The sequence below is a fragment of the Oryza sativa genome, chromosome 9 (genome assembly GCF_034140825.1).
Source record: "Oryza sativa Japonica Group chromosome 9, ASM3414082v1".
NCBI lineage: Eukaryota > Viridiplantae > Streptophyta > Magnoliopsida > Poales > Poaceae > Oryza > Oryza sativa.
The window spans coordinates 26,547,557-26,565,878 of NC_089043.1; the positions used below are offsets into that span (position 1 = coordinate 26,547,557).

At 41.0% G+C, this 18,322-nt stretch overlaps 3 protein-coding genes across 6 annotated transcripts; 1 reads left to right on the plus strand and 2 right to left on the minus strand.

Moving 5' to 3' along the window:
• The first annotated feature begins 1,609 nt into the window (after positions 1–1,609).
• LOC9271310 (uncharacterized) lies at positions 1,610–4,020 on the plus strand. The gene is made up of 4 exons (XM_015795932.2): positions 1,610–1,705; positions 1,815–1,945; positions 3,309–3,367; positions 3,458–4,020. Exons 2-4 carry the CDS (start codon positions 1,817–1,819, stop codon positions 3,783–3,785), a joined length of 516 nt encoding a protein of 171 aa, XP_015651418.1. The 5' UTR covers positions 1,610–1,705; positions 1,815–1,816; the 3' UTR covers positions 3,786–4,020.
• A 281-nt stretch (positions 4,021–4,301) lies between these two features.
• PHT4;5 (probable anion transporter 5, chloroplastic) lies at positions 4,302–10,878 on the minus strand. Its single transcript, NM_001422939.1, has 14 exons — positions 10,239–10,878; positions 9,354–9,499; positions 8,629–8,728; positions 8,104–8,156; positions 7,373–7,447; positions 7,200–7,280; positions 6,958–7,126; positions 6,462–6,577; positions 5,992–6,028; positions 5,747–5,842; positions 5,340–5,481; positions 5,206–5,258; positions 4,915–5,001; positions 4,302–4,824 (listed from the first exon to the last, which is right to left on the minus strand). The coding sequence occupies exons 1-14, from the start codon at positions 10,683–10,685 to the stop codon at positions 4,711–4,713; spliced, it is 1,716 nt and encodes a 571-aa protein (NP_001409868.1). The 5' UTR covers positions 10,686–10,878; the 3' UTR covers positions 4,302–4,710.
• A 269-nt stretch (positions 10,879–11,147) lies between these two features.
• LOC4347821 (cysteine--tRNA ligase CPS1 homolog, chloroplastic/mitochondrial-like) lies at positions 11,148–16,913 on the minus strand. 4 transcript variants are annotated; one of them, XM_015756615.2, is made up of 9 exons: positions 16,477–16,913; positions 15,745–15,808; positions 15,179–15,340; positions 14,559–14,729; positions 14,132–14,413; positions 13,932–14,057; positions 12,842–13,042; positions 12,607–12,708; positions 11,148–11,797 (listed from the first exon to the last, which is right to left on the minus strand). In XM_015756615.2, the coding sequence occupies exons 1-9, from the start codon at positions 16,842–16,844 to the stop codon at positions 11,564–11,566; spliced, it is 1,710 nt and encodes a 569-aa protein (XP_015612101.1). In that variant the 5' UTR covers positions 16,845–16,913; the 3' UTR covers positions 11,148–11,563. The 4 variants fall into 4 exon arrangements, with proteins under 4 accessions (XP_015612101.1, XP_015612102.1, XP_066160195.1 ...); XM_015756616.3 differs by having other exon boundaries at positions 15,179–15,372; XM_066304098.1 differs by lacking the exon at positions 15,745–15,808.
• Between the last annotated feature and the right edge of the window lie 1,409 nt (positions 16,914–18,322).

The window sequence follows — 18,322 nt, forward strand, 5'->3', positions numbered from 1 at the left end:
AACTGCTCCATATATTTGCTGCATGATCAGACCAAGAGGCCATGGGTGGTTCTACCTTAAGTTCAGAGTTCTGTGAACTGAAGAAGACGAGATGAGTGTATCTTACAACACATTTCGATTCCACTGATAGCATGAAAAAGATGGAACATCCATCAAGAAATGAAAATAAATATCTTAGTCCATGTAATTTGAGTATATAAGGCCTGGGAAGCATCGGAAATTTCCACCTCAGTCAAACCACGTTTCGAGGTGGATGATCAACAAGTGTATGGAAACATTTTCCTTCATGCGAGGAAAAAGTGTACCCACAGTTCCATCGCTTTCATGGGTAGCAAAAATGAACTACTTTTTGGGTGAAACATGAAAATGAACAATGCACGGCATTGTTTGGTTTTGTGGGGACGGGATGATTGAGTCACTTAACAGATCGTTTGTTTGAAGAATGCTAAACTATTGGGAAAAAAAATAGTGTCATTCTTCAAATTTTGTAGGTTGATCTTACGATGATCACCCATTCTAAAGGGTTGTTTAATCCCTCGCCCAAAAGAGATTAGCAAGAATTAGGCTATGTTTGATAGTAGTGATCGGTAACCTTTCTCCTCTGCACATAATACTTTAGCACATGACTAATTACATATTAGCTTAAAAACTTTAAAAATTAGTTAATATAATTTTTATAGCAACTTTTTTATAGGAAAATTGTAAAAAATACATCCTTTATCAGTTCAATAAACATGTGTCCGAAAAATGTGGGAGTAGAAGTTGGTAACTGGTACTAAATATAAAAATGTGGGAGTAATATATAACACACCCTCAGGCCGCGTTATTTTCAGCGGTTGGGTTTGGATGATTAGCTACACGTAAAACGAGAAACGCGGTTAGCATTTAATTAGTTAAGTATTAATTATTAAAAATTTGAAAAATAAATTTATTTGATTTCTTAAAGCATCGTTTTTATAGAAAATTTTTTGTACGAAATACACCGTTTAATAATTTGAAAAACGTGCTAACGGGAATAGCTAAGCTGCATTAGCTGTTTAGAACGCGGAGAGGGGATAAGTTCACATCTACTGTGGGCTTAGGGCATACTCCCTCCATCCCATAAAAAACCAACCTAAAACCGGATGTGACATATCTACTACGAATCTGGACATACATCTGTTCAGATTCATCGTACTAGAATATATCACATATGGTCATAGATTTGTTGTTTATGGGATGGATGGAGTACTCTTAACAGGTCCCTGCCATGTGGACCCTACCTGCAGCAGCCTGAGGGAAATAAAAAAATATCCAAAGACAAAAACAATTCGATCCAGTAGCTTGACACCCCCACCCACTAGTCGACGCCCTCCTCTCCCCGTGCACGAATCACGAGACTCACGACCACCACCCTCGTTTCGGTTTTTGAATCGTCCTCCACCATTGGAGGAAGGTGACGCGTCGAGGGCCCCCTTCCCGGTGGGCCCCACATGGCAGCCTCACGCCCCCAAAACCCTAGCGCACGAGGCGAGCCGCCGAGCCGAGCCGCGCCGCGCGCCACCCAAACACCGAGCCCAAAAACCCTAACCCCCCCTCTATTAAAGCCTCCGCGTGAAGAGACCAAAACACCACCACCACCGCGAGACGACGCGAGCGCACGCACGCCTGCACGCGCGGCCGCATCGGCATCTCTCCCTGTCCACTCCTCGCGCACGGTCTCGAGGTAGGGTTTCGAGCTCAGATTTGGGTGTTTCTCTCTCTGAATCCTCGTCTGTTCGCGACAAAGTTTTGGGGGGTTTTGAGAATTTTTTTTTTAAAATTGTTTGTTGCAGAGATGGCGGCGGCGGCGGCAGTGTGTGGAACCGAGAGGGTCGCCGAGGTGTCGGCGTCGGCGTCGGCGGTGGCCTTTGTGGCCTTCGCTGCCGCCGCGGCGGAGAGATTCCTGGCTGTGCTCGCGCTCGCGGTTAGTGTTTTCCTCTTCGCCTAAGGCTGCGATTAGCTTGCGATTTTTGTTGCTAGTGGCGCTAATTGTTGATAAATCATGTTGTGTTATGTGTTCATCGAGGGTTTGACCTGAAAATTTCAAGTAATTAAGCCCGCAGATCTGGAGATATGTATACATGCCTTCTCTGCAGAATTTTTGGATTTCGAGGGGGTAATTTTGGTGTTCTATTGCCTATCTGCGGGGTAGATCTAAGTAGCAGATCTGAGTAGTTGAACCGAGTAAGTTTCTGGTTGGAAGTACAAAGACAGCCTAGTCCATTTGTAACAAGCTTGCTAGTTATGTATTTCTATGAGAGCGAAAACTGTGTAGTTGAATGGTTGGAGGTACAAAGACAGGGTAGTGCATTTGGAACCATGCTTGCTAGTTATAGTATGTATTACTATGAGGAACCAAAAACTAGGAGCACCTGGATGCCTGACAGCCTGAGCATTCAACACATTGTTGGTGACAATTGTAATTCTAAGCTGCAATAGGGACACCATAGCTAATTTCTTCTAAATAGATGTTTAGTTGGCATACTTGCTATATCGGTCATTCTGTAGAATATACTGGAATTCTATTAAGAGGGATACTAGAAGGTATACAGGGCTATTTATGCTGTATATTCTACTAGTTGGGTGACTTAATGGGTATGATTTTAGCTGTATATTCTACAGTCGGGTGACTGAATGGATATGATTTTAGCTGCATATTCTACTAGTCTGGTGACTTAAAGATACAATTTTAGCGTTTCCATTCATCATGTCAGTATGTGATGTTTTTCCTGAAGTATCAGTATGCATCAGTGTGTTTTGATGCTACAGAACGTTTTGACTGACGTTGGCATATAGGTAAGATGCTGATTGGTTGCGAACTATCTGTTCAATTTGCATCTCTTTCAAAACACTAATTGTTTCTAATCTAGCTCTGTAAATGAAGTTTTTGAAGTACCTTATTATCAAATCCCATAAGCTATTCTCTACAGATTTCTAATTCGTAGAAAGTTTATGCTGTAATATTAAAGAACAGCTTATTAGGGAAGCCCCTCAAACCAGCTTAGTAGAAGCTTCCATACTGTGGCTTTTGGACTAACTGTGGTATATACTCACACAGATCGTTGGATAATATTTTGTCGCATTGCCTGAGATAATTCCAATTTTATAATTGAACATTTTGGCTTTTTTGGACTAATTATGGTATATACTCACGCAGACCGTTGGATAATATCTTGTCATGTTGCCTGAGATCATTCCAAGTTTATAATTGAACGCAATGATGTAATATAATATTAATGCATTTCTTTCTTTTTGGCACTTTCTGACGTAACGGGTATCTTTCTTAGATGGAAGCGGTAAATGGTGGAGCAGATATATTTAATGAGGACCAACATGCAATCTACAAGTAAGTTCCCTGTCTTATTATGTAATAATAATGTTTTCTATGTAATATAAGATGTTCTTTGTTGCTGATTAGTTTACTTTGTAATTAAAGGCTACTCGGCAGAATCAAATCTGAATCTACCCCTGAGAACAAGGATGGGTCAGATGATGACGACGACGATGATGAAGATGACGACGAGGATGATGAAGGTGGTGATGATGATGATGCCGAGGAGGACTTCTCTGGCGATGAAGGGGGTGAGGATGAAGATGATGATGATGATGACCCTGAGGCAAATGGTGACGGAGGCAGCGATGATGAAGATGATGATGACGACGATGGTGGTGACGAAGATGGTGAGGATGATGATGATGAGGATGATGATGATGAGGAAGATGATGATGACGAGGACCAGCCGCCTTCCAAGAAGAAGAAATGAGCTAGCCTCCTTCATCCTGCATCTGCCTCCTCAACTTGTTTCAGTCTGTTGTGCTGTTTAGATGATGGAACAGGTTATGGGACCTATGTAGCTTATGGTTTGGGTTGTTTGGGTCTCTCATAGGAGTAGGAAAACATTTGACATCTGATGTTAAGCCGTTCTCTTGTGTTTTGCCTTTGTGCATGTAGACGTAAAATGCTGCGGTGTGTTATTTATTGGAGATCTGATTCTGTCATGCATTCAAGTCTGATTCTTGTTACTTTACCTTTAAGTGTGACCTCTGTGCATTGTCATGTTGATCTTCGAAGCCGCCTCCATTCAGCTATGGTTTGGTTTGTACAGGTCCGTAATGTTATTTTGTGCAACTGGTGAAGCTGAATTTGACGTCACTCTTTGGCGGCGGAAAAAGGCTTCAACTGGACAAAAAGGAATAACAGAATCCTGCAGACTTTTGGCAGAGCAATGAAAAGAACACTCAAATAAGCAAGGCACTAAGCCACTAACCACCGCAAAAGAAAAAAAACGAAAACACTAACTTTATCCATAATATCGAACTGGCAAGAATTCACTAAATACATGGTCAAGGATCACGTCGTAATGAACTCCATCAATCATCACATATACCCAAAGATGTCATATGATACAACAAATTTACTTCTTCTACCGTTACCTGGGATACTACTGCAGAAAACAACGCAACTCCCCGTAATGGAAAAGGAAATCGTGTCAGAACGTGAAATGACACTCGCTACACAAAAGCCTAAACTAAAATTGGCCAAAAATTTGCCAATATCCAATGAGCTGTATTCTCCTGTCCAATGTCCAAAAATCCAACGCTTTGCCAGGGAAACTACATCTGACAAAATTCTTCCTGAACTGATCCCCTCTGGGAACTGTATATACTATTTGCCATCCAAGTCATGACTCACGACGACTCCGGTTCTGACTTCGAAAACTCCTGAGGCTCACTGCTGGCAAATGCTAGCCAGACAGCAGTACCCGTCAGGTAAAAAAATATCGAAGGTGCGAAAAGTGATATCTGCACATAAAAGAGAACTATGAGATTAGAACAGTTCATAATGAAAAACTATAGGTTATGAAGATGGATTAGACTGTGATGATGACATACACTCCAAGAATGAGTTGTATCAAGAAGATAGCCTGTTAGTGCAACGCCAACTATTCCAGGTACAGCACCTACAGTGTTTGTGATGCCCTGAAACACAAGAAACAAGTTAGAGCAGCCATCTGAGACTAAGTACAGTGCTGCAGCTAATATCAAGTACAAATAAAAGAACTAAAACAAATGAATCTGTCGAGCTTTAAGCACACACACTGTGAAGGATTGCTCTTATTTTTCAATTCCTTTTCAAGAATACAAATGAAGAAAAAATGAGAGGACAGACTGATGCTGCCTTACCAGCAGAATGCTTGCATACTCACGAGAAATATCTTGATGGGTGCAATAAAGACCTGTTTATCAACCAGAATATTTAGCTTTAGATCTTGCAAACACAGAAAATGGTATGCTCATGGGAAGCTTAACAACATGACCTGACAATGCGAAGCTGGAGAGTGCCAGACCACTTGTAAGAAAAGCAACAATTTCCCACGGTGGCACACCAAGATCCACAGAGGAAAGCATCATGAAAGTTGCAGGTGACAGAAATGCAATTGTTTGACATATCTTTCGTACCTATAGAAAAAATTTAACAGATATAGATACTTTAATTTCCCGCAATAGATAGCTCACTTTCCAGTTCTCCACAAGAAAACAGAACATCCTGTCAGGATACAGAATATAACACAGGCACCCCTGACAAGTTTACTATTCTGGCCTTTACAAATGATTCCTAGAATTATTTACAGAACCACTTCCTATTTCCTAAAGTAAATATAAATAAAATAAAGAGAAAAATCATTTTATCATCAGCACAAAATTAAGAAAGTAAAGGCCTGACCTTTGTGGTGTCTACTCCATTTGATATCAAGTTGTCTGCAAAAGGTGCAGCAATAGATGTAATGATCATTGAGCCCAAAGGAGGAAGGACTGACACCTACAGCAAATATGTAAAACCATAAGCTCTCATGACAGAAATTGCATTCATCAATGAAAAATAAGGGAAAACAGACTTTCCCTAGTGAGGAGGAAATGAAGCATTGAATAGAAGAATCTCACTACAATTTTAAGGAAGCATGTACATACCCATGCTGCTTCAGTCAAATTCAGGTCCAGCTCCTCACTGCATATCATTTGAACAGTAATGAATTGCAAGAACAAAAACATGTTATCGGCATAAACTTGGCATTATGTATTGTACAAATAGCAAATGATCAGACCATGATCTTTAAAAACCAGTTTTTTTTTTTGGAAAAATCAAATGCAAAATTCTAAACCATCTATTTTTTGTTTGGTCCTATTTTCGTAGTCAAACCATTTTCATAAAACTGAATCCCAAAACAACATGTATGGACATTTAAGAAAATGACTGAAATGAAAGAGAAAACATGGTCAATGAAACTAAGCACTTCACTCTCCACAGCAGCACTAAGTTGATAGCTGCTATCCAACTATGCACTACTCATTTAAACAAAATAGAGACAATTAATCTACACTGAGCCAAAAAGTAAGAGAAACAAAATGTCAAGACCTGTGTAAAACACCAAAGACCATACCTAAAGAATGTTGGTAGCCAAGACAAGCAAGTATAGTGCCCCCAGCTTCCACAAAAGTGAGCATATATCATTGCCCACACTGCCTTGCTTTTGAAAAATTCTCTCCAAGGAACATCCTAAAGAAAAAGAAAGTTGCAATGTTGGCCGCATAATCACATGTATAAAGAACTCTACTTCAAGATTTGTCTAGAGATAATAATGCACTAAAAAATTTTCCTGGTCATATTGCAAACCATATTTGTTTATTTGGGAATGATCACATCTGCAACAGGTGAGGTGAATAGAATCTCGAACCATTCGAACTAGTAGTTATTCAGTTTGGTATATTTTATGAACAATAGAGCATCAAATCACATAGTCCCCATGCCATGATTTTGATACTTTGACTTCACAAATGACCCAACTTGAGAACAGTCTTGTAACTTAATCCATCAATATACTTCTAGGTCATAACAGAGATTATGGCAGAACTATTTCATCTGGTGAAAAATAGAACCTTTAGTGAATTCATCAGCTCTCCCAATGATGACTCCGATGATTTTGGAGACACAGAGGACGAGATGAGGTCACTTGATCCAGAAGGACTCTGCCCCAAATCTTGTATTACTTGTATATCTTCATTGCCCCTTAACTGTTGTTCTTTAAGAGATTGAAACCCTAGACACCTATGAAAAAAATGAATGGGAAGTTAAACAGAATAAATAATATTTCATCTGCTTATTAGAGATGTTTCCTCACCAAATAATTCCAAGAAGTCCAAATATGTAAAAGACAGATTCCCAGCCAAGGTTCTGAATAATAGGTGGGGCGAACAATAGTCTGTAATGCCAAACAATGTATATGGAATTAACTATCTGGCAGAATTGTGAACAAGCGTGCATATGTACCACAAAATACCTGAAAACACATACCCTAATACGCTTCCAAAGCTCAAACCACCAAACACAACAGCAACTGCTCTTGATCGTTCTTGAACAGGGATGGACCTGTATGGGCAGCCATAACAGTTAAAAGTTATGAAACAATAGTCCATGAGGATCCAAAAGGTCATAACAGTTTGGTGTTTTTGTTCTATTTTTATTTTTCAGTTAGGGATCAGGCACAATTGTACTTACTACATTATGTTTAATATAATTAACATCTCAGCAGGAAGAAGAGTCAAATTTCTATGGGATTCCTGTTATGCATACAAGTAATACAAAGTTCCTTAATAAAAATCTCAAATATAGAAAGCCAATGACAACTGGACTACTATTGTGAAATGTACGTACGAATCACTGTGAGAAATCCATAAGAACTAAGAAGCAGGAAATATTATTTTTATGTATCATTCAACAGCTGAAAGTAAAAAAAAAATGTAACCACCACTTGCTATTCTGCACAGTTAGCTACAAAATAATTCATCTGAACAACTAAAATTTCAAACAATAGTCATGAAAAATGAAGACACATTAGTTGGTTACATCAGATTTTACAAACCACAAAATTTACCATCATACAAAAAACACAGGGCGGCACTCTAATAAAAAATCTAATAAGCATATGTCCAGATGATTAGATATTTTAGATGGCTACCAAATTAGCACTAAGAAAATGAAAATGGTAAGGATGTTTTTAAGGAAAAATGTTTACTCAATCTTGCCTTGCAATCAAATCTGTAGCAGCTGATGGTGATACACCTTCTCCAATACCTACCTAGCAGAACAACACAATTTAAATAGAATATATGTTATATAATGCAAACATAAGAAATACATTGTATTTTTTTTATTACGAGTCAGGAACACTCCTATGGTACTGAACTGAAAACGTGGCAAAAAAACTAGTTAATCTCATCTATATGGAGTGACATATTGCACTGGCTGTTTTATTTTGGTTTGCTCTGCACCACAACTGTTTATATCCATTATTCTAGTTCATCAGCAATCCGCCACCTCGAAGTTTTCATTGTCTGATAATATAGTCAGTAGTCACATGCATGTTTATGAATTTATTTTTTCATAGAGAACCCAATTTCTCCTAATTGCATGATGAGTGGCTTCTCAAACTAGCAGCCCTCACTGTCTTGCATATGCTTTCCTCAGACATGGACAAATTATAATGTATCACAACTTTTCAGATCAACAAATTATAGGATAGAGAGATTAATTAATAAGTAGAGGTATACCAGAATCCTTGACAACACAAGCCCTGGCATAAACCCTGCTACAGCAGGGATAATGGCAGTTGCCAAAGACCAAGCCACAACTCCAATCTCAAGTACTCTCCTACAGTTAGCACATGAGATAACAATAATTAATTATTACAAGAAAACAATACATAGATGAACACTAAGAACCTTTGGAGTGAGATAAGATAATGAGAAAGAACAAGGGATAAAATTATAGGAAGTGCCTCTGAGCTATGCAAGATAGGCAGAATGATTCTCCTGAAGTTTAAAATTGCTATATGGTTCTTCTAGTTTATTTGAATTGATTACTGCTGCTATTAAATCATTGTAACTAGGAATTTACTCAAATTTATAGTTAAAATAAACAATTGGGAGTAAGGAAAAGGGTAAAATAAATGAAGATATGTACCATCCAAAAAAAATTATGACCTCGTACTGCTATTTGCAATTTTGCTTACTACCAACTTAACGGATCATTCTTTCCCATAAAGGTACACAAAAAAATCCGTAAGATATCCTAATTCCTAACAAGATGGGTTGCAGAAAGAAATAGCCATTATCATCATTTGCATTTATTATTGGAAACATGCTTATCCCGGAAGCAACAGCAACCACCAAAAAAAAGCATTGCTAAGATATTAAAACACCCATGCAGATGGAGAATCATAGGTAGCTTTTGTATTTGTCTATGCACAAGGGGGGTTTTGTTACCGCAAACAAACCTTCCGCCAAACAATTTTGCTAGCCATCCACCTGGCAGTTGACTCAAAGCATAACCCCAAAAGAATGACGATTGGACTAATCCAGCAGTCGATGAGTTCCAACCATACTGGTGTGACATTGGTATAATTGCAACACTCAAGTTAACCTGAAAACTGGAGTGTTTGCAATTAGCAAATATTCCTAAGGAAAGAAAAATGAACTGTCCATATGGACTAATGCAGAAGTGAAGTGTATATCAAGACCAACTAAAAACTTCAAGAGATCATGTAACTACGAGTGAGAAAATGACATCGGCCTAGTTAGTAGTACAAACGACTGCTAGAATGAATCTTGCCAAATGTATTGTCATGTTTAATACAACAGTTATCACCTGTCACTAAGCAAGTAAGAAGACTGTTTTCAGCTGAGGTGCACCATGCATACTAATAAGTTCTCTGCTTGCATATGGCACATTTAACATACCGATGGACAACTTCTAAGTGGTAATAGCAATACATGCTGAAGATCCACTGTCACGCTTTCTTCATTATTTATGATGCCTAGTTGCCTACTAACTGCCTACCACCAAATGGTGCTGTTCTATTTTGTTTTCTCTTATGAGTATAACTTAGTAAAACAAGACTAGAAGCCTAGAACAACAACCCAGCGGTCTCACTCCAATTCGAGTCTCCATATTCCTTTTCCTGAAAACAGAGCTACACTCTCACTCTCAAGTAGCAAATTTACAACGTTGTGCCATGCTCAGATTATGGACTTATTGTTTTCTGCTTCGAGGATGACTCACATATTCATTACTACTACAGTGAGAGCAGACATCACCTACGGAAAATTAAGCACAGAATTTCAAACAAGGTTGGAGACTGGGGGAGTACGACCACGCGCACCTTGTCCATGTTACAAATGACGAAAGCGAGCGAGGTGGCGCCGATGAGCTTGTACCGCTCGGCCAGTCCCTCCCACGGCGGCCACCTCATCTCCAACGCCGCCGCCGCCGCCACATCCCCCTCCCCCTCCTCTACCACCTTCGCTCCCCTCTCCTCCCCATCCTCCTCCTCCGCCACCACCCCCATAACCGGACGCTTCTCCAGGGCGCCCGCGAGACCACCACCACCACCACCTCCGCCTCCGCCTCCCCCGCCTTCGCCGGGAGAGGCCCTCACGGCCGGGGGCCATCGGCGGCGACGCCGGTGCGGGAGAAGGAGCAGAGCCGGCGGCGCGTGCAGTGGCGGGGGCATGCGGAGGGGGAGCCGGTGCCGCCGGGGCCCCGCCCCGACCCCGACGAGGAGGCACCGCTCGGCCTGCAGCGCCGACGCCGACGCCGACGCCGCCATGCTCGCTCGCGTCGCTCCTGCTCGGCTTGGAACCGAGCTAATCGAGCGAGCGAGAGAGAGAGATGAGGAGTGTGGACTTGGGAATTTTCCGGCGTGGTGGTGTTGCGGAGAGTTTTTCGTGAAGAGGAGAGGAGCACGCGGACACGCGACGCCGGAGCAAACGAGCGGACACGGGGAGAGGAGCAAGTGTGTGCAACTGTTTTCGTTTTCTCGCTTTGAACTTTCCTTTTTTTCGAACGCGAGGTGGGCGAAGAAGCGGAGGCCGCGAGACGCTGATTTGTGGGCCCGTCCTCGCCACGTCAGCCAACCTCGGTGGCAATTGGCTGGAAAATTTACGTATAGATTACGACCGATACCAGTAAATAAGCAATAGATCCAGCAACAGAAGCAGAGTTCTCAAGCACAAGCATACCTTTCAATACTGGATGAATCTTTAACAAGTATGAACAGAAACACACGATGGAGAAAAATGATGGTGAAAACATTTTGCTCCGAATAGCTTATACATTTGCTTTACTTCCATTTGAAATGCCAAACCGTATTATCATTCAAAAAATGAATCAGCACACAATATTTTGTACTGATGTTTCTAAAAAGTATCGCGCAGTAAACTCTGCAGGTAAAAAAATAGGCAAAATGTTGCACCATATCAGCTGACTCGAGAACAAAATATGTATGATGTAATAAAACTGTAAAACTTGGCTATCTTCTGTCAGACAGAAACTCATATCCACTCTACCGAATCATGCAGGCCATCTGATTCGTCAGATGTTCTCTTGATTTTCTCTCAAAACCTGGAAAACATCGCAGTTCCTCATGAATGGATCATGTGGTGATGGGTATTTGAAATGGTCACTCCGGAGCTTTTGTTGCGCAGATCATGTACTGGCAACCACCCCTTGCTCAGAAAGAGGTACAGATGGCCTCCAAGTTGTTCCGTCAGGACCGTCCATGAGGGCAATTCCAACAGCAGCCAATTCTTTTCTGATTTCATCGGATTTTTCATACTGTTTTGCCTTTCTTGCTGAAGTCCTTTCTTCAATTTTCTGAAGCACCTGCTCCTCTGTCATGGAAGCTCTTCTTAGTGCTTTTTCCCGCAGCTGCTGCAGAGCCTGAGAACAGAGAATTGTTAGTGATGTCCGGTGTGTGAAGGAGAAAAGGTTTGGCTAATCACAGTCATGTTTACTAGAGTAGAATTATAATAAACAGAGTGCCTATGGAAAGTACAACTTAAATACCGTGTTGGAATTTGATTGCGCTAGCTGCCCTGTTCTGGGCACGGATACATTAATTAAGCACCTATAACAGTGGTTACCACAGTATCTCTTTCATTTCCAAAGGAAACACAAGTTTTGAAGAGATACATTTGTCCTGGCTATTCAACAGTATGACAGTTGAAGCTCAAACTTGAATAAGGCTGAGTGGTAAACCAAACCTGACCCTCTATTGCCTTTTACTTTCTGGAAACAGGAACTTAACAAAACAGGAAAAGAAAATGGCAGGAATCCAGTTCCATTTGTTAGCAAAAAAACAGGTTGTACTGGTTGGTTCTTTAAGATATAAAATTTGAATATCTTGATTTTGCATATTTGAGGTCGGATACTTGAGTAGACATTGCGTGGAGTTTAAGGGGGTGGAATATACCCTAGAAGACAAGGTTTAATAAAACGGCCTGCTGGTGTGGTTTTCTCAACTTGTCACCGGACAGTAAACTGTGACTTTCTGAACCTTGGTTTATTGAATACCATAATGTCTATGACAACAAAATACAGGAGATGGGCTATACAAGTGATCGTATCAGGACAGACAATGCATATTCACAGAGGAAAGAAACAAAGTGTGTTCTTCAACAGACAACAAAATATATTCAAACTGCTTGGGCAGAGTTGATAAAACATAGGCTATGTTACATAGCACTCACCTCATAATAGCTTGATGGTAGTAGCCCTAGGACAGAAAGCACCATCCTTATTTTCTCTTCCATAGCAGAAAGTGATTCCAGCCGTTTTTCCTGCTTCTTTCCCTGCTCAAATATCAGAGAAAGATTGAAACATTAGGTATGATTTTAGTATTTTACTTGTGGCGTGCGAGCAGATCAAATCATAGATCCCTGAAAGTCACTAACTGTATCTCCACAAGGTTTTCATTCGATTTACCTTACGAGTATGCAGCAAGTCATTCATAACTTTTAATGGCTCAGAAATAGCAGCCAGTGCTACTGAAGTGTGAAGATCATCAGACATTGAAGTCTCAAATTCATCATGGAGCTTCTGGATACAATTTGTAGTATTAACAGGTAATGGATCTCCAGCCTTGCTTTGGTGCTGTTGACAACTTTCTTCACAATCTTGTAGTGTCTGTAAATTAAAAACAAAAAACATAAACTCTTTAATTAAGAGTTATGGCATTGAAATATCTCCTGAAGAAACAGCAAAAATGCAGCATCTCCCTTTCAGTGCCACCAAAACTCAAAAGTTCTGACTAGTCATTCAAATTGAAGCAGCTTCCCAGTCTCCAGGCATAAAGGTTAAACCAGAACTTAAGTGATCTTGCTTTGGCTAGAGATTGAGAAGCAGCAAAAGCCAGGGCTGCCTGGTCAGACCATGCGTGCAACTATAGCTATACTAAGATGAATTCAGTGCTACCCTGTGATTCTAAATTTCGGGCCAATTCACAACCAGTTTTTAATCAGCTAAGACAAAAAAAAAAAGTTCAATGGACATTTCAATTTAAGCGAACCGACTTTTATTTGGAGTACTGCAGCTTAGCCAAGACAAGTGCAGATGGCAAGTTGTATGGGGTTAAGGAATGAATCATGGTCACAGACTCACAGGCCATCTGAATAATGATATATTTGGCTTTCAAAAGATAAAAATATGGTTCATCTAATTAATATATCTATAGACTAAATGTGTATCTTAATCTTGTAAATGCCTTGGCATAAACATAACCTACACTTGTTCTCACAAAAAAAATTAAGTAATGTTACTAATTCATGCATGCCAATTTAAGGTCCAGTGTCATTCCCTCTTTAGTTTTTACAGTAGCATAGACACTTTTGGAATGTGAATTTACAGATGCTTTTAACAAGGCAAGCCAAAGTACAAAGGCCTGAATAAGTCCTAGAAGCCAAATAGGCTCAGGATCATCTTTCCACCACCCCAAGGTCCGGCCCGACTGTTTTGCTGGTAGAAATAAAGCATAAGGTTAGTAAAACTAACATGGATATAAGAAGATATAATATACCTGGTAAGTGTAGTACAGTCTGTCTGATGCAACATTAAGCTGTTCTATGGTATAGTTGATTGGGGACCTGTAGTGTGTACCAAGTAAAAACATCCTCAAAGCAAGTGGGTGGTACAGTTCCGTAACCTGAGAAAGTTGGAAATCTTTGAGAAAGATAAAGCGCAACGATTAGACAAAAAATGAAAGTTATATAGTCTTACTTTGCGTATAGTGACAAAGTTGCCCAGCGATTTTGACATTTTCTGGCTGTTTACATTGACAAAGCCATTGTGTATCCAGTAATTTATGCTGCTGTCACAACATGCTGCACGGCTCTGAGCAATTTCATTTTCATGGTGTGGAAAGATCAGGTCCTCCCCACCGCCATGTATGTCGAAAGAGTGGCCCAAGTAATGTGCACTCATAGCACTGCATTCTATGTGCCATCCTGGCCTTCCAGGGCCCCAAGGGCTATCCCAAGATGGCTCCCCATCTTTTGCAGCCTGGAGAAACATAAAATCAGCTAATTTGAAACTGAACTCTCTAAAGAAATCTTGAAATTAAAATAAATAATTTCCTCATAGAACAAGAGTACATAATAGATACACAAAAAATAGAAGAAATCTACAAATTGAGAACAAGACATACCTTCCAAAGAGCAAAATCAGCTGGGTTCTTCTTCCTCTCATCAACAGCAACCCTTTCACCAGCTCTATTATCATCTAATTTTCGACCAGATAAATCCCCATATTCAGGGAAATTTTCAACAGAGAAATAAACATCCCCGCCAATTGCATATGCACAATCATTATCAATGATCTGTTCCAAGAAATGTCATAGATAAAACATCAAGCTGGGCAGCACATAAAACAATTATATTGCACAGAGAATTCAATAGCAGCACAATATTGTCAATCAGGTGCAACTGTTCGTAACTGCATATATGTGATAACAATCATTTTCATATTTTACATGCTTACCATTCTTAATAACAAATTGCAAATTTATAATTTGGAATTGGATGTTCTCTGTACACGGATCCTATGATGCATTAACAATGAAAGAAAGCAACACATTATCAGGTATCGATTTAATGGTGTGTGATGAATCATCTCTTTCTAGATAGTAGTAGTCAAAATAAGGAACTTTCACTGCCTATTACACGAAATGGTGGATTTAATAGGAGAACAACAGAAAGAACTGCATAATAATAAAAATTAAGCACCATAGGAAAAACACCAATGATCCATACTGCATGCATATTTTACCTGTTTAATCATGTTTATAATCTGATCAATGTGGTCTGAAACGCGAGGCTCCACAGATGGTGGTAAACAATGAAGATTAGCCATGTCTGATAGGAAGTCATCAGAGTACCTTTTGCTTAAGCTAAAAGGATCTTCTCCCAATTGATTTGCTCTTGCAATTATCTACAGAATTCCAGAAGTGCAACTCAGGTATCCTGTGCAGATTAGCAATTGGCATATAAATTTTCTTTCTAGGTTTCAAGCAAAATAGCTTAATATAATGAGGGAGGTAAATATATTGAAACAAATTTGAAGTTAAATTCAGGTATTAATCTGAAACAAACACAACATTGGTTGCAATATGAATCAAACATGACCTTGGTCTACTCTACTTCAACTGGTCAACATGACACGTTTTCTCCATATTAAAGGTATGGATATAATGACTTCTAACTATAGAAGATGAACAGGTAGAATAACTGTAGCATAAATAAATACAATACGATTCCTTGTTTACATTAAATTTAGCTTTCAGATAATGAGGACCAGCATCACTTGTTTGAAAATAAATTTGACCCATAAATCACCTTGTCATCAATGTCAGTAAAATTCCGAACATAGCGCACTTTATGGTCCAAATAACGCAAGTACCTGCCAGATATCATGATACATGAGATAAGCATATGACCGTATGGTACTTTCTAGCAGGAGAGGAAAATAAGACAAGACAACATGGTAAGAGTGTGCTGAATGTGAATAAAAAGACCATAAAGGAATACGGCCGGATTCAGGGTGTGAAATTGTTCCTGGGTATGATGGTTGAGTTGCTCCGTTATGCTTAGCTAATTGAGATGCAACAGTGAATTGGCTTGTTTTCCTAACGTCATAACAAATTAACAACCATTCCCAGAGTACCTTTTCTGTTTCCGGCAGATCTGTTGCTAAGGGAAGAGTTAGGATCATTTCGCACGCAACTACCATAACAGTTTGCCGTAGTTCTAATGTCAGAACATCCTAAACCGAGCTATTTAGAGCGCAAAATGTTTCTCACAGTGTGTCCACAAACAAATTGTGAATGTACATAATACATTGTGTAATTTTGCAATGCACTTACTGCTATAAACATGTCTCCTCATTTCTCCATGTATAGAATACTGCTATTAAGTCGGTGTAAATTTGTTAACACATCCATATAACTAATTAAGTACATAACGCCTCATTGGGTGAGTCAATTGCACAGCACAGTCAACATCACTATCACTAGAGCACGCAATTCACCAACGGGACCAAATCCGGAGAAGAATGAAGCTAGGGGGAACCTGTAGAGGACGTCGAAGGCGACGTAGGCGCGGGCGTGGCCGATGTGGCTGTCGTCGTAGGGGGTGACGCCGCAGACGTACATGCCGACCTCCCCGCCGGGCACCCGGGGCTGGAAGAGCTCCTTCCTCCGCGACTTGGTGTTGTAGAGGTGCAGCTCCCGGGCTCTCCCCGCAGGCGCGCCATTCGAGGCGGAGGCGAAGGCGGAAAACGCGGCGGACGACGAGGGCTTGGGGGAGTGGGAGTAGAGGCGGTGGGGGCGAAGCAGAGGAGGGGTCAGGGCAAGCGCTTGGCGGTGCGGTAGGCGAGCTCGCGACGGCGAGGAGAGGAGGAGAGGGAGGAGGCCAGCGGCGCGCCTCGCCGCCGCCATGGTCGGTCCTCGAGGCACAGGAAGCGCGACGGCGCGAGGGGTTAGCGGATAGCGTTTCCCTCTTTTCCCATTTTTTTTGGGTTTTCCGCCCCACGATTTAATTTCGTTCCACTGAACAGTGGAATTATGAAAAATAAAAGGGAAATACAAGTACCTCTTGATGGGCTTATTTGAATTCCTTATTTTGTTACTAAATTTATATATAGTATGTACCTGAAGTTTTAGAGAGAGAAAAAAGTCTAGTTCAAAATGTGAATCCGAAGAGTATATGACAACAGTTTTATTGGAGACAAATATAGCATATTAAGGGTCTGTTTAGATCCTCCAAAATAGTGAAAGTTTTGTCGTTTTGGACCACTTTTTGGCAAAATAGATCTAAACACTACTAGCAAAAGTAGACAAGTTGGCATTTATCATTTGGGAGTCCAAAGCAGCAAGTTTTGCTAAAAAGAGCGTTGGGAGCCATGTGGGACGCACACTGCCCCTGCTCGCTCTCTCGCATCCCTTACCCTCGCACGCTCTCTCTCATCCGCTCCCCCAAAATTTCCCCATCTCGTATGCCTCCTCCTCTGCCGATCTCGCTCACCGCCACCGCTCACGCCCGCCTCCGCCGATCTCACCCACCGCATTAGTCCGAGGCGGAGACGGACGGCTCCAGCACGAGGGACTTCATGTCGTAGTCCGATTCACTTTCCCCCGCCGGCGGGCACGACCCCTTCACCGACTCCCTGTACCACTTCACTGGATCCGGCAGTGGCAGTGCTTCTAGGATAGGCATGGCCGCCTTCGACCTCAACTCCGGCAGTGATGGGTGGCCAGGAATGGAAAGCTACGAGGGCCTCCTTCACTCCGGCTCGCAAGGACGCGACATCGGCGGATTTGGGAGCCACCTTTGGGCTGGCTCGCAAGGAGGCGACATAGGTAGATCTGAGAGCCATCTTTGCTCTGGCTTGGTATATGATACATTTGTGTAGTATCAATTTGTGGCTTGCAAGAAGTTGAGCAACAACAGCAGCACTCGAGCAAGCCGCTGCATGGAATGCCCGCATAGGAGAGAGAGCAATCAATAAGGTGCAATTAATACGGGCAAATCAATCTATAATGGTAAAATGCAAAACTCTACCATGCCTCTAAACATCTATTCCCTCCGTCCAAAAATATAACGGATTTTGGACGGATGTGACACTTCCTAATACAGTGAATGCAGATATACTCTCTGTCATATTCATCATACTCAGAAGTGTCACATGCATCTAAAATCCCTTATATTTTGGGACGGATGGAGTAATATATGTCGTGAAGTTTCGGTGGTTTTAATAATCGCATGCTTTGTGTTAGCTTCTCGCAGGTTAGTTGGATGCTTTTAAGCACGCAAATAGAAATATCTGAAATGAAAATTTGAAAAGAGGATATGTATGAAGCCAAAACACAAAGGCTCTGATGAGGACATCCTCCACTATTACCCGCTGGCAAAGACG

Bases quoted from the DNA above. Each gene is read 5' to 3' on its own strand.
- LOC9271310 (XM_015795932.2), top strand. From the start codon at position 1,817: ATGGCGGCGGCGGCGGCAGTGTGTGGAACCGAGAGGGTCGCCGAGGTG. The intron at 1,946-3,308 runs GTTAGTGTTTTC...TATCTTTCTTAG, and splicing joins TGGCTGTGCTCGCGCTCGCG to ATGGAAGCGGTAAATGGTGG. The intron at 3,368-3,457 runs GTAAGTTCCCTG...TTGTAATTAAAG, and splicing joins GACCAACATGCAATCTACAA to GCTACTCGGCAGAATCAAAT.
- LOC4347821 (XM_015756615.2), bottom strand. From the start codon at position 16,844: ATGGCGGCGGCGAGGCGCGCCGCTGGCCTCCTCCCTCTCCTCCTCTCC. The intron at 15,341-15,744 runs GTGATTTATGGG...GGAATTCTGTAG, and splicing joins TTACTGACATTGATGACAAG to ATAATTGCAAGAGCAAATCA. The intron at 12,709-12,841 runs GTAAATCGAATG...ATATTTGAGCAG, and splicing joins ACTTGCTGCATACTCGTAAG to GGAAAGAAGCAGGAAAAACG.